The sequence below is a fragment of the Furipterus horrens genome, unplaced genomic scaffold (assembly GCF_987537825.1).
Source record: "Furipterus horrens unplaced genomic scaffold, mFurHor1.1.pri manual_scaffold_5, whole genome shotgun sequence".
NCBI lineage: Eukaryota > Metazoa > Chordata > Mammalia > Chiroptera > Furipteridae > Furipterus > Furipterus horrens.
In genome coordinates, this window is record NW_028327175.1 from 5156260 (window position 1) to 5171832 (window position 15573).

General features: G+C 41.2%; 1 protein-coding gene across 1 annotated transcript in view; it reads left to right on the forward strand.

Moving 5' to 3' along the window:
• Positions 1-12332, forward strand: part of HCN1 (hyperpolarization activated cyclic nucleotide gated potassium channel 1) — a 296203-nt gene extending 283871 nt beyond the window's left edge. Inside the window, exons 7-8 of the mRNA XM_090276130.1 lie at positions 8940-9104; positions 11146-12332. Of these exons, the coding sequence (XP_090132256.1) occupies positions 8940-9104; positions 11146-12059 (1079 nt within the window). The 3' untranslated portion in view covers positions 12060-12332. The remainder of the gene's footprint in view (positions 1-8939; positions 9105-11145) is intronic.
• The last annotated feature ends 3241 nt before the right edge of the window (positions 12333-15573 follow it).

Sequence of the window (15573 nt, forward strand, 5' to 3'; positions counted from 1 at the left end):
AGCCATTCTCGGCGGTGCAGATAGACTCTTAAGAAGCTACACCATCGTCTCTCGAGACGGACGGCTGCCGACGACGACGATATATTTTGACCTTTTAGGGTTAGACTAACTCAGTAGTCTGAGGCTCAAGAAGAACATAGGAGCTCATGATAAAAATGACAGTTATTAATAGTCATGGCATCTCCATGTATGCTTACGGAGAACTACGTTTGATAGCTGCCATTCTGACGCCCGGGCGTCACACTAGTGCAGGGCCCTGCCGTAGTTTTCATTGGTCTGCGATGCAATAACTAATATAAGAACGCTGAGGTGAGTTACCCTTAAACGTGACTAAATAAAACTGGCCTGTTCTGTAGTCTGCGTTCCTTTTTCTAATTCTGCAATTACTCTTTCTATTTCTATGTTAAAATACTTCTTTTTCTTTCATACAGTGATGGTGATAGTGGATGATTGCTTGATTTTTCTTATTTTTTTCACTCGAGCTCAATTCTGAAGAAAACATACTGGCCATGACTTGGTCCTGATTAAACAAAAAATTTAATATGCTACTGGCTCATAATATCAAAATATAACCATTTCATTAATTTATTTATTCATACTCTTTCATCAACAAATATATATTGAATAACTACAAAGTGTCAATTACAGCTGTCGGTGATGGCAGGGACATAGTGAAGGGGAGAAACAATATTCTTTCCTCGGGTAGCTCACATTCTGGTTGAGAGAGACAAACAATAAAGAAAGCATTAAATCCATAACTAAGATCGTTTCAGATGGCGGTGAGTTCATTGGAAACAATAAGGTAGTTTCTGAGTCAGGGTCTTCCTCGGACAGGTAGCGCACCAGCACGCACCTTTTCTAACCGGGCACCCACTTGCCCTGTGGGATTAGTCTTCGCTGTAGCAGGAAGTCTGTGGTTGGAGATGCTGCTCATTGAATTACAAACTTGCTTTTCATGAGGACACTTGGGAGAAATTTTTAATCTAATGTATATGTGTAGGGAAGACTTGAGATTATCCTAAGAAAGTTTTCTGTTTTTATCTCTTGGTAGCAAAAAATTGTTAGCACCATTTTCACAATCAAATCCCATTTTGGCCTGGCCCTTGTTGCTAGGCAAGTTGTAATATTTGACGTGTGACTGGATGCTGCGCACAGGTATCTTCTGTATGATTTGTATTGTAAATAGCGTTGCCCAGTCAAAAAGATACCACTCTTATTGTTTAGTTTACATTGCTTTATGTTTTGCCCTGTGACCCCCCAATGCTGTTGAGCTGTTTCGGATAAACACAAAGATAGATGAATGGATAGACAGAGAGAGAGACACAGATAGAAAAATCTGAATATGAGTTTCCATGCCTTATGCATTTCTAAGCAGGTCTTGATCACATAGTATATTTGACACTATTTGTAAAGCATTTATAGTCACTGAGAAGGAACAACTTTGGAATCACCTGAGGGAAAACCTGGCATTGTCATTTTGAAGCCTGAAAAACGTTTTCAATGTACAGTCTTCTATTTTTTCCTGAAAATGTTGCTGCCAACTTCTGTTCATTCGGAGAGTATTTTCTGTTGTCACAGACTAATTAATCATAGGAAGCCAGGCCACCATCAAGACTTTTTACAAACACAGAATGTCCACCTAGTTAGTTTACATAGCTAGCACCTAAAATGTTTGCCTTTCTAGGTGCATAATCTTTTTTGTGAAAAATTGGCCATAATTATTAAAGTGAAAATACAAAGCAAAGAGCTGGCAGTGGGCTAGGATGTGGTCATTTTTTAAAAACATGACACCAAAATTACAGCTAAATTAAAGAACAGCCGTCACTCAAAACCATCAGAAATCGGGTTTAATGGAAGTTTGACAACGACACAATAGAAGAAACCACATCCATCCAAAATGGTAGGAGGGAGAGAGACGTGGAAAAGACAGGTCCCATACCCATGTGTGGTGGATAAAAATTCAGGAGGGACATCTCGGGAGCGAGGAGTTCCAGACCCGTACCAGACCCCCTGGCCCAGGGTTCCAGCGCCAGGAAGATAAGTCCCCATAACTTCTGGCTGCAAGAATCATCTGGGATTGATCAGTGGAAGAAACTTCTGGAGTCCCGAGCAGTTCCTCCTTAAGAACCCATGTACAGACTTAGTCAGACTCTCCCTCTGAGCTCCAGCACTGGGGTAGCAGCTTGAAAGGCACCAGTGGCACACAGGGAGGAACTGAAGTGTCTGTCATCAAAACTTGAGCTGGAAGACAGCTTTCTCCCAGACAGAAAGGCAGGTAGAAGCCGTTGTCTCCTTTCTGAACCCTCACCCCCACAGAGCCACAGAGCTGGCAGGCAGGTGCCATACCTGAGACTCCATCAACCTGGCTCCACTGTTTAACCCGCCCTGGGGATCCCCTGAGGCTCCTTCTCACCCAACTTACAGCTGTTAACAGTGGCTTTCCCCTATGAACAGCTGGCTCTGCCTCCAAACGTCCTGAATCCTTTCAAATAAGCAGCAGCTGCTTCAGTGAGCCCCCACCCCCTGAACCTCTTGCCAAAGCTTTGCTCATTTTTCCATAATAACCTTTGTCTTATCCTCAGTCACAGGACACTCTAGCGATTTTTTTTTTTTAATGTCATAGATGCCTCGTCACCTTTCAAGCAGTTTTGAAGCTTCATTTGGCCAAGCTTCTTGGAAGAAGACACCTCTGTTCTGGGTGCTGCCGGCAGCTGCCCAGCACCTCATACCCCCAACTACTACCAGAGCTTCTTTACAAGCCGTTATTTTCACTGCTAAGCACCTCCCTCTCAGTTCATTTTACAGGCCAACTGTAGATGGGTATTCTTGCATCGCAGAGCAAAAGATTTGAAGGGGAGCAGGTCTGCCTTCTGGAGAAAGAGGTTGAGTGACTCTGCCGTTCTCCGCACAATATTTAAAGGGCTAGCACCCCCACCCCCAGGGTATCCCCCGTAACCTCCTTTCCTAACGCAGTACTTTACCCGCAAATGCCTTCCGTAAGAGTCTTGCAGCAACATTGTAGATCAAGACCAAACATCTCATCTGTGGAGGAACCGTCGCTGAGCCTAGGCAGACTTCTGTGATCCTGAGGCTGCTGCTCCTACCATTCATGAAAGTCCCCTTCCCACACTCTTCTCTGCACCTGTGCCCAGGACCCTGTTTCACTTAATGTCCTCCTCTCCTCTCCCCTTCTTCTTCTCCTGCTCTCGCCATCCACCCGCCTGGGCCAAGCCACACGATTTCTACGCTTCCACTCGGAACCTGAGGCAGGCCCTGCATGCCACCCAACGCATGCAAAACTCTGCTCTGATGAATAAAGCATTGTCTGGATTGAATCTTAAGGTTTTTATAAACACTAAGGTCCCTAGCGGACAGTTTAGCCTTGGAATTCTCACGCTGTTTTTTATATTATGCTTGAGTTGTTAATACATTAGAAACTCTTTGAGGCAAGATTGAGGTCTTTGATTGAGTTTGTATTCCCAGATTTTCTTCCGAAGATGCTGGTTACAGGAAAATCATCTCTTGGCTTACACTGATACTACCACTTAATTTTCATTTCTTTTTGCTACCTTTGCCCAGTTTTTCTTAAACAAGGACCCCTGGTTTAGATATATGTCTGGCCACTACAAGACTTCATTTTCAAGAAAGCTTCTCATTGGTATTGCCCAAGAACTAGTTAGAGATGCAGTCTCAGGCCCCATTCCAGACTAACTAAACCCTAATCTGTCTTTTTGTTTTTGTGGGGGTTTTTTAGCAAGATACCCAGGTGAGTCTTATACATATTTAAGTGTCGGAAATGCACTAAAGGATCCAGTCTGAATCAGTTGACCATTAACTTCCACATTAAAATCAAACAAATATCTATTTCAATCTCTATTATTGATGCACGCATGTGCATGTGTGTGAGGAAGGGAAAGAGAAAGAGGATGCCAGAGAAAAATTTGGAAGGCAATTTATTTCTTTTTTCTTCTTCTTCTTTTCTTTTTTTTTTTTCTGTAGTGGACTCCCCTCAGAAATATCTAGTGAATATGTTTTCTATTTAGACTATTATTTCTCCTGTACTTTTTTATTTTGGGTAAACATACGCAAAGCTGTCAAGATATTATACCAAAAAAAAAAAAAAAAAAACCACACTTGAAGTATTTAAGAGATGAATTCATTTGATGAATTCTTAAAGGCTGACTGCTTTTTAAAAGCATTTATTATTCAAGGTATTTGATTAACTTTTAAAGAGATGAGTGTTGGTAGATTTAAAATTAAAAGGAGAGGTTTGTAGGGTCTGGTGGGTTTTTAAAGATGGACAGAAGCAGGGAAGTCATGTTCTTCACCTTCTTAGCTTTGATATTTTTGTTACAGTCACATAACAGGTCTCCTTTAGTCTTCTGTTTGTCACACGGCCAACATGGGGCCAGGGATGACTGTCTCCCACCTGCTTAATAGATATTCTGAGAATTACTGGGCTAGTCCATCAGGTATTTTAACTTTCAAGGACAAGCAATATAAATATATAGTAGGTATCAGTTTATAAATGGTATTGGGTCAAGCTGATTTTATGCAGACATTAGTATGTGGTAGAAGTCACAATGGCATTTTAAGACACAGACATCCTGAGGAAGGGGAAGGGATGAGAAGTTAAGTAGTGGAGAGTATAAAACTTAATGGAACATATACATATCCAACAATATAAAACAGTCATGTCATAAACCTATTTACGATCTAGAAAAAGATAAAAGACATGAGCAATATAACTTCTAGTAGATAGAGCCGAACTCCTCACAAAGATATGGCCATTTGGAATGTGGTGTTCAAATGTGAGCCCTTCGTTTTATGAGAATATTTCCATTCTGTTATGAGTCATTCTGCTTTTCATTTGTTGACTGTCTCCTTCATTCCTTTTTTCTTGAACCAGGTGATATTCTGTGACTAAACCTATGACAGGCACTAGACATTGTAAACGGGATTGTTGTATGTTTTATTAAAGATCTTATAGCTGAGTGTAGAGAAATAGGTAAACAGAAGTCTAATAATGTGCTGTAGAGGCTGAAGAGCAAGGCAATCAAGGTAGAGAGGACACACAAAGATAAATTCTCCCTGGGTCACTTCAGAAAGGGTGTCCTCTGGTATGAAGACATAGTATCATACTCAAGACAAGTCTGAGGAATTGGTATGGTTATTTTATGAACAAAATGTTTACGAAATGGTGGAGGATGTGAGAGATGATACATATTTCCCAAATTGGGAGAGTTACTTGGTTTATGAAGCATTACTTTTTTCTTGATTTTAACAGATAGAGCCAAAATCACAAGGAAAATACAGCGAGCAGGAACATAAGAGTTAAAGGAAAAGGACTCATGATTTAGGAGGCAGTGCCCATACTGTGTTGGGTGTGTACTGGGCACATTACGGGCACTATTTTAGTTCATCCTCATTACAGCTTGGCAGGTCCATGACTTGTCTGAGGTGCCACTTCTAGGTCAACACTCAGAGCCCTAGGTGATCACCTTAGTCTTCTATTTTAAAGCAGGTGAAATGAGCAAAGATATGTGACGACTTCATGTGTTTTTGACAAGGCAGTAACTTTAGGTGTTCTTAATAATCTTAAATAATAGGATGGGCAGTAGTAAAGGACAGTAATAATTATGCAAATACAACTGTGTGTCTATAGGAATTAAAATGATCAGCTCTATCTTTAGAAAAAAGGAACTTTTATATTATTTATTAGAATGTGTATCATGATACATAATCTCTGTATACATAATCATTCCTTTATATTTGAAAGTAAGTTATATACAATCTCCATTTCATAAAAATTACAACAATATAAAATATTTTAAAATATATCAAATACTAAAAGGTTACATCTATTTAATGTTTTATCCTTCTTTATTTTTTTAGCTCTTTACTCAAGTCAATTTGACACTTAATGTGCTTCTACTAGGCAAGCTTGTTATGCAGATGTTAAGCCAGATGTCTCCAGCTTCTATGACATAAGAGATGCTCGTTCACTAGCTCACTAGTATAAACATGGGCAGATTACACATACAAAATATTAAAAAGAAAACCAAAAGGTGATTTCTTCTTGTACATTATTATGAAACACTGGATTAGAAACGTAAGTAATTTATGGGAACTTATTATATCAATGTACAAGAGAGAAGTACTTTTATTTCATGGTAACAGATACAAAAGAAAAAAGCAATTTTGCCTAGGTTACTATGAGCAGTCGAAGTACAAGTTTTCCCATAAATTCTACAAACTCACGTAAACACATTACTTTACAAACTTCTGCTAGAAGTTAAAGATTATCACTGTGTTACCTCAGTGCCAAGCTTTGTTTTGGAGGTCTGGGAAATATTGTCCCCAAATTCTTAAGGGTATTTTCCCTGCCTTATTCAATAACTATTCATGTAGATAACAGTAATCTCAAGGCGAAGGAAATGTTTAGAATTAGGGTTAACTAATGTCAACAAAAATAGCATTGGAGAATTGATATATCTCATACCCTAAGGAACTTTAAATATACATATGGTGTTTGAGGCCAAATTTAATCTCCCGGACACGCATCTTGGGATGCTGGAGCTGGAAGCAGTTTCTCACGTGGCTGCGATGAGTTGCGTTGCTATCCATTCCCTCCTGGGTAGGTGGAATAACGTACCCTGCAAAGAAAATAACTTTCACATAGAGAAAAATGGGAGAATCGTACAGAATTAAAATTAATATGCAAGTCCTCCTTACATTCACATGCGATTGTAATTTACAAATTTGTATCCGGGTGAATGGACCTATTTCTTAGTTAATTTACATCTAGAACCTTAAAGTAGTGATGACCATACTAGGAGGCTCCTAGTGCAGCTCTCAGAGGGCAGACCAACAAGGACAAAGTGGGAGGGTGGGGACAGCCAACAGGAGGGAGAAGATATGACAGAAGACTTTACAGAGCTTACATCCGTAGGCTGCGCTCAGCTTGTTGTTCGTGAGTTCGATTTCATTTTGTTCTGTATTTTATTTTACATTTTTTGTGAAATAATGTGAGCACCTGCACAAGTTGATTTCTTACCTGATGACTAAGGACACATTTACATTAGAGAGAATAGTACTCAACCTTCTAGATACTTTCTTTGTTACAGACACCCCATAGAAACCTCAGAGGCGTGTTGTCTTGCTTAAAGAAGGTACAGACAGCATTTGGCAGCTTTATTACAAAGGGAAGATACTCAGCAGAGGAACCATTATTATATCACCTAAAACTTAAGATTAGAACTTAATATGGGTTTTGGGTTTGTCCATTATTGTGGATGTACTGGTAAGCATTTTAAAATAACTTTCTCTGAGCTCAAAACTCAAAGTAGAATGGATACTGTCTTTAAAATGTCTTAAACCAGTGAGATAACCAGGTCAATATTCAGGAAACAATCACAAAATCCAATATAAAAGAATAAAAATAGTGACAAATGAGTATATACGTGATTTCTAAGAAGCCTAAAGGATAGTATAATATAAGATATAGATGACTAAGTTGGTTTTTCTCTCTTTGTCCTTCAACCAAACACAAACACACATGCAAAGTAAATGCACAAAATCTCACTCTCTCTGTAACACCCAACACAGGAGTCTCTTCATTCAGTAAGTGGTCTCCAAAATAACTTTATTATATTTTCACTTAATTTTTCAAGTTCTAGTTCTTCTTCTTCACCCTCTGGCTAAAATAACTTAATATCGAGAGAAAATTCACAGAGAAGCACCTGCTCCATTCATATGGACTCCGGAAATTAACTTCATGAAGTCTAATCTGATCAATTCATGATCAGAAGGTTGACTTTTTTTAATTTCCCAAAGTGTGGCATTTCTTCATTATGTCCTTTACTGTAGGAACAAAAACTATGAAGCCTTTAAAAGAAGAAGGGATTATTTAAAGTGATTTTCACACGGACCAGTGGCTATTTCTTTTCTCACGAATGTATCTTCTATCTTTGTCTGTCCTTCTTCTCACTGAGGAATTATTGGGGAAGATCCTGAGAGAAAATGGCTGAAGAGTTTTGTGTAGGTAGTGAACCCAGCCCTCCCCACTTCTGAGAGGACTTGGTTAGCGTAAGCCTATATTTAGCACTTCGTTTTTACGTAGTTGATTGACACTTGATTTGTACAGTGTGTTGCTATTTGGTCCAGTGATTTAATTCAAATGGATTGTTTTAAAGGTAACATTTTAAATAATTTCTAATTTTTTAAAGAACATCAAAGGCTACAGGAATTTAATGAATGCATTCTGGAAAATGATTTTGTTGCTTTTATTTAGTTAGCTGGCAAAGAAGAAAATCAAAATTCGCCAATATGTGCTTACCATATATTGGGGATCTGACTTTTCAGTGAAGGATTCTCCTTAGAAGTTATTTAACTAGAAAGCCCCTCTGTGCGCATGGAATAAAATTGTTAGGCCGGTCTCGTCGGGAGCAGATGAAGTACTTCGGGCCTGCCTGTGACGCGGTCCACACTTTGCTGCTGCCTCACGGGCCTTCCTAAGCCAGGGTTGGGACTCACTTTGGTTTCTGTCCGCACGATACCATTTGGTTTCTGCCTTCCGGAATTCATAGCGACTTCCCTCTCAGCATAGTTTCTTTCTGTTTTCAACTCTATTATGGATTTATTCGTTCCTTTCTGCAGCTCTTTTGTTATTTCAAGGAAAATGAAATGGGGAACAGAGGATGGATAAGTATGTTTCAGCCTTTCCTTGGAACCAAATGCTTCAACTGTTTAAAAAAGACGACTAGTTTCAGGTTGAGTATTGGCAACTGGATACTTTGAATTGTCTGAAGGAATTGGCTGATAAAATTGAGAGCGCTGCTAACCACTGGCTTCTGAAACCATGAGACTTTTTAATTTGGGGAGGCCTTAATGGCCTTCGAGGAAACATTACCAAACAAATATTCTTTTCTTGTTTTTAGAGATCTGCCTGCTGACCAAGGGTCGCCGCACTGCCAGCGTTCGCGCGGACACGTACTGTCGCCTTTACTCACTGTCCGTGGACAATTTCAACGAGGTCCTGGAGGAATACCCAATGATGAGAAGGGCCTTTGAGACGGTGGCCATTGACCGACTAGATCGGATAGGTACTCTGGTTTTGTCCTCTTTGCGCACAACTCAGTTTTCCTCTCGTGAACTGATATATATTTGCACTCATCAGTCCCAGGTGCTAGCTCGTGGCCTGCTTGTTAATTAGCCCGGAAGTAGCAGTTAGCTGTAGCCCTATTTCTGGGAAGATCTGAGGCTCTATCTAACTCTCTCCTCTAAGTATCCTAGGTTTATTTACTCATCTCTATTTTTACTAGCTACGCAATCTGACTTCCTCAGTGATGCCAAAACAATTTGAATCTTCAGGTAAAACGCGATGATAATGATTCTACCTAGCATTGAAATAGTACTAAAAAATACTAATGCGTGAGTCTACATTACAAACCAAAGCTATCACAAGGACTTCTTTTTATTTTTAAGAATCGACTTTACATTTTATCCTTCCATTAAGAATTGAAAACTTGTGTTAAATAACTGTGTCAGTCGAAATTTCTTGAAATGTTTGTAATGCAAACTCAAGGGAAAAAAAGCCTGGCTAGAAATGTCCTACATAGATGCTTTACTTTGCAAACATCAATTTATTTTAATCTTCTCTGTTCCCAATGTATAAATTAGGCCTTGCTAGTTTCAGTAGTTTAAAGATCTGAATAATCGTCACAGTCAAGTTAGGTCAGATTAGCTTGTTGTTAACTTCCCAAGAGGTGCTGGAGCATTGTGACGTCAGAAGGTGGTATGCATTCATTTTCCACACCCAGACCTTCTCCCGCCCTGCCCTGCTGTGCTGCCTTCCTCTGCTTGACTCCACTAACCCTCATGTCTCAGTTTAGGCGTCCTACTCCCTAACAGGCTGAGCGCCCTCCATACGTTCTCCCATAGCCCTGGGAAGTTCCTCCACCACAGCACTGCTTTGATTCTTGTGATTGCACTGGGGATGCTAAGCTTTGTAAATGCAGAGATCACGTCTGATTCATGGTTACATTCACAATAAATATTATTGAAGAGAGGTAGGGAGGGATGCAGGAGTCAGTGAACTCAGAGGAGATGGGGTTGGGATCTCAAAGTAAACAAAGGTATTTCAGCTGCTTCCCTCTTAGGAAAGGTAAGGTCCTGTGATTGATGTATCGATATGTGACCTTTTCTTCTGCTCTTCGCATCTTCCCTCCCGTCTGTTTGAGTAGGACTACAGACTGAAATTAGGTTAGGAGGCGTACAGGTAGTATCTGGATACTACCACTCACACATACATGAGGAATTCACCTTGACAACTTAGACACTTAATATAACAGAGTGTCCTGGGAGGTACTGCTCAGAAGATGAATGAGCGCTCCTCAAAGCATCTTTAATTAATTCGAAAATAACGTCCCTCATTGTGGTGCGTGAATGTTCATGCAGGGCTAGAGACTAATTTCTGAGAATAGGACTTGTTTTCCTAAACTAGCTTCACATCTTTAGAAAAAGCATTAAAATCAAGATATTTCTATACAGAAATATCTTTTTCTGATAGAGTTTCATCCCGGTTGTCCGTGATGCATCCGAGATCACATTACCTGTTTTCCCTTCCCAGCCGTGGTAGCCATGAACCATGTTATCTTGGGTGTTTTTCTTACCTTTCCTCTGTCTGTCTCTTTCCCAGTAAAATGGGACATGAACTTACCTACCTCAGAGTTCAAGTGCATAAAATAAACCTACCCACAGCCTCTTGTAGGGTGCCCGTGGCTTCGTAAGGGTTCCATTGCCGTTTCTTGAAGAAGCAACTTTCAACTTCAATCTTGATTCCAGGCCCAGCCTGGTGCAAATGCCCTCTCTGCCCCCAACTCTTCAAGGTGGCCTTCATGCCCAATGTCCCCGTTCCTTCTGTGACGCGGCTTTTGCCGCATTAACAGATGTGGTCGCACGGAAGGTCAGGTTTGCCTGAACGACACAGGCGGTGTGCGGGGCAGGGGTCCCGCTGCCGTTTGGGTCTGGAGGTGAGTCCTGGGCTCCGCGACCCTCCTCCACGGGACAGCGACAGACTCGCTTCCAGGAGGCAGTGTCCCCCCTCGCGGGCCTGCTAAGCGCCTGTTTCTCTTTCACCGACAGGAAAGAAGAACTCCATTCTTCTGCAGAAGTTCCAGAAGGATCTTAACACCGGCGTTTTCAACAACCAGGAGAACGAGATCCTGAAGCAGATCGTGCGGCACGACCGGGAGATGGTGCAGGCCATCGCTCCCCTGGGCCTGGCGCCCGCGCCCGCGCCCGGCTCCGCGTCGGCGGCCGCCACGCCCGGCTCGCGGGGGAGGACGCAGTCGCCGCCGGTGCTCGCCGCGCCCGGCCCGCCGCCCGGCAGCCTGCGCTCCCCGAGCCCCGGCGCGCAGCCCGCGGCCCCGGCCGCCGCGCTCTCGCCCTGCTCGTACGCCGCGGCCGTGTGCAGCCCGCCCGTGCAGAGCCCGCTGGCCGCCCGGACCTTCCACTACGCGTCCCCGACGGCGTCGCAGGTGTCCCTCGTGCACCCGCAGCCGCCGCCGCCGCCGCCGCCGCAGCTGCCCGCGTCCCCGCAGCCGCTGCCACTGTCCCCGCAGCCGCACCACCCCGCGTCCCCGCAGCCGCACGCCCCCGGCAGCTCCACGCCCAAGGCCGACGCGCACAAGAGCACGCAGGCCCTGCACAACGCCAGCCTGAGCCGGGAGGTCCGGCCCCTGTCCGCCTCGCAGCCCTCGCTGCCCCACGAGCTCGCCACCGTGCTCTCCAGACCGCACCCCACCGTGGGCGAGTCGCTGGCCTCCATCCCGCAGCCCCTGGCGGCGGTCCACGGCGCGGGCCTGCAGGCGGGCGGCAGGGGCACCGTGCCCCCGAGAGTCACCCTGTTCCGGCAGATGTCGTCGGGGGCCATTCCTCCCAACCGAGGGGTCCCCCCTGCGCCCCCGCCGCCGGCGGCTCCTCTGCAGAGAGAGGCTTCCTTAGTCTTAAACACAGACCCGGACGTGGAAAAGCCACGATTTGCGTCGAATTTATGATCCCTGCTGATTGTCAAAGCAGACTCGAATAAACTGAGCGCGTTCTCAAATCTTATTTTATTCTATCTCCTGATACATCCTTATAGCCTACTATGAAGAGATATTTTAGACAGCTCTGGCCTCCATGCGAAATGTAAAAAAAAAATATATATATATATGTATACATATACTATTAAATATATATCTAAATCCCAAGAGAAGTTCAAAGGACTTGTTTAGCATTCAGTGTTATATGTCTTCCTTCCTTTAAATCATTAAAAGATTCAAAATGTTGTTGTAAGATTATTTCTTTTTAATCTACCTTTACTTAATTCCTTTGATATATGTGTTTCTCTTTTTTATGAAGAGTTCTTGGATTCAATGCAAACAAAACTCTGATTTTAAAAAGGCAACTCAAATGAGCTACTGAATAGCACCAATCAGAACGTTCACTAGCTGTGTTTCTGCATCCAAATTGTTAATCATTAATTATGGAGGATTACAAAGCATCCCACTCTATAGATCTAAATCGTATTTTGGTGCTTTCAATTTTGAATTAGGTTAAAGAACAAATTATATATGCTTGGCCACAGTAGGAGACTAGCGTTACCAACTGTTACGAATATCTCTAGCCTCAAACATGTTCATCGAGCTTTCAGAAGGCGAGGGGTTGTTTCTCTTCATCTGTTATTGGACTTTAACCAAGACTCAATCAATGTTAGTTGTAAATAACTTTTTCAACCCCAATGGAAATAGCTATTATGTGCTGTATGAAGGTCAAAGTCATCGTTTAAGAATTTAGTTTTATTGCTTCACTTCAAAACTCAGAGTTGTACATTTTACAAAACCTAATGGTGACAGTTATTCAACTGGAATGCAATGGCTTGACACCTACAATGTTATTTTAACCTGCAATGTTTTATGCAAAATTGTATGCTCGACTCTACAAATTGCTTGTATTACACCAAAAATCATTACTTTTCTTCCTTCTTGCCATAATCCAGCAACTGAAAATAGTCCCTGCATGCTTTTTGGAAAAAAAAAAAAAAAAAAGGTTTAAAGCAGTCATTGTAGGGGAAGGCTTATAGCATTTCTCGTTTCTAGAAAAGTATAACAATTTCATTAATTGCCTATCTTAAATCCCTATAAGGCTGACTTGGATCTCTGGCTCAAGTCTAGAAGTGAGGTTTTTCTCTTTCATTTAATAGTATTACGATTATTGTTATTATTATTATTTAAATAACAATTTGTAAACCACAGCTTGATTTGGAGTTGCCGGTGTGTTCTGTCTTCACTGTAGTTGGCAGTTTGCTGTGGTGTTCATTTAAAGAAATAAACACACAGAGCCTCGTGTCTCTTTGGGAATGCACACTTTGCTCTATGTATATTGTAACTACAAGGTCAGGAAACCTTGAGACACATGGTGATGACCTAGCCCTTAGATAGGAGGTACGTTGTTTTAAATGTGCTGAGAAAAGTGCAGAGGGGCTGACTGAAAGCAGGGTCAAACTGAATGTGAGCATTGTTTGTTTGTCTGTTTCCTTAACTCCTTCCATAATCTGGGAGCATCTTCTTCTTCTGAAAGGAGTCCCTTAGTAATGATTTGTGCCTAATGCATCCCACGAATGTGGTGGGTGACTGGAACACAACTGGAAGATTCTTCAAAGCCAACTTCTGTAAATATCCCAAGTTAAGAGAAGGACCTAAAGCGGATGTCTTCTGCCTTTCTGACTTTGGTGATACACATAAGAAGAGCTTCAAGATCGCACCGTAAGTGGGGACGGCCTCCAGATAGACTTGAGGACAGAACCCAAAAGCAAGAGCGAACACTAAAATGGATCCATGCTGCCTGTTATGCCTTTTATGGAAAAAACAATTACCTATAATACCAAAATGAGCTGTTATGTTTCATTTCTAAGAGATCCCAGCTTGTGTGGATCGGCAGAGCTAGTCCATGTAATGTGTTCACAATGGGAACACGGGATGGCGTGTCAGGGACGGTGTAAGATGGAGGTTGTTCAGTCTACCTAGAACCTGTGGGGAAACTGCAAGACCATTTACATATCTGTACAAATCCTTTATTTTATTAAGAGATTGAGCTTTAACTTCAATTTATTAAGATCATGTATTGATTCTTTAAATTATTAAAGGTTTACATTTGATAGGACTAATGGGTCTGGTAGTGAAATATTTTTATATAATATATACATTTGGGGGTTTTTATTTCAAGGACTATTGGGAAACATAAGCAGAATTGAATTGCATGATCTTTCCGTGCAACCGAAAATTTGTACTCCCCTTTGTAACAGAATGGTCAAAAAGCTAAGGTTTATATGTTAAACTAACAAAGTGGTACAGGGGAAATTATATACATATATATGTATGAATATATATACTTAGGTTAAGAGAAAATTGACTCACATTCCTGTAATATAAAAGTCAATTGCTAGTTGAAAAATGACCTCTCTTCTCTGTACATAGTTAAGCCCATGGGTATGGAGTTTTAATCTGTACAGAAAGAAATGTATTGTTGAAAAGATTGGTCGTTCTGCTGCTGGGAAAATAGTAGACTAGCTGATTCTTACAACAACTGTATGATCAGGGACGAGTTAGAGTATTTCTTTTGTCTTTGCTCAAAGCCATACATATATAAATATATAAAGGTTATTAATAAATTCAACACAAATAAACTAAAATCATGAATATTTTATTTTATCAATATAATCAGTACAGATTTGACTCTTTCTATCTTTACATCATAAGGTTTCCAAGAGGGATCATACTTGATAATCACGAAATTAACTGTAGATATTCTGTAACTGTAGAAAGAAAGGAATTTAAATAGAACATGGTTTCCCAACTAGGCCTGTGCTTTACTTACATATAGTACAAGTTGAGGGGCTTTTTATTCTTTTCTCTGTAATTCCTTAGCATATGGTTGTCCAATTTCAGACATTTCTGTGTTACTGTTGAATGTGGGGATGAGAAAGCACTGTCCTTTAGTTTCCATATACAGACTTATTTTACGATAGCCTTGGGCCTTGTAGAAGCTTTTCGCATGAGGCTAGACCCTCCCTGCACAAGTGGGTTTTGAGTCAGACCTAAGCGCCTGAGGTAGAGTCGACATCTTCGTTCGTATTCGTCATTTTGTTCTTCATCGTTTTGTTCAGAACTTAAGGGTTTGAAAAACATGAGGTTCTCTAGTTAGAAAATAATTAGTGGCATATTCACAACTGTTGCCAGAAAAAGAAAATTTTATTTTCATTGTTTAGAAGAGAATCTTAGTGATTTTGTAATGCTTAATTGCTTTTCAGTTTTGACTACTCTCGGTTCTATTAAAAAGTCCCAGTTCCAAGTTGCTCAACATAGGATATTCTGGTATCTGACATAATGAAGTATTCCATGTGAGAAATATTAAATAGTATTTAACAGGTAAAAGGCTTGCATACACTACACAGCATACAGTCTCCTTACCTCTTCATTCCAAGAATCGAATATATATTAACTCTATTGGCTTGTAAACAAACATGGAACA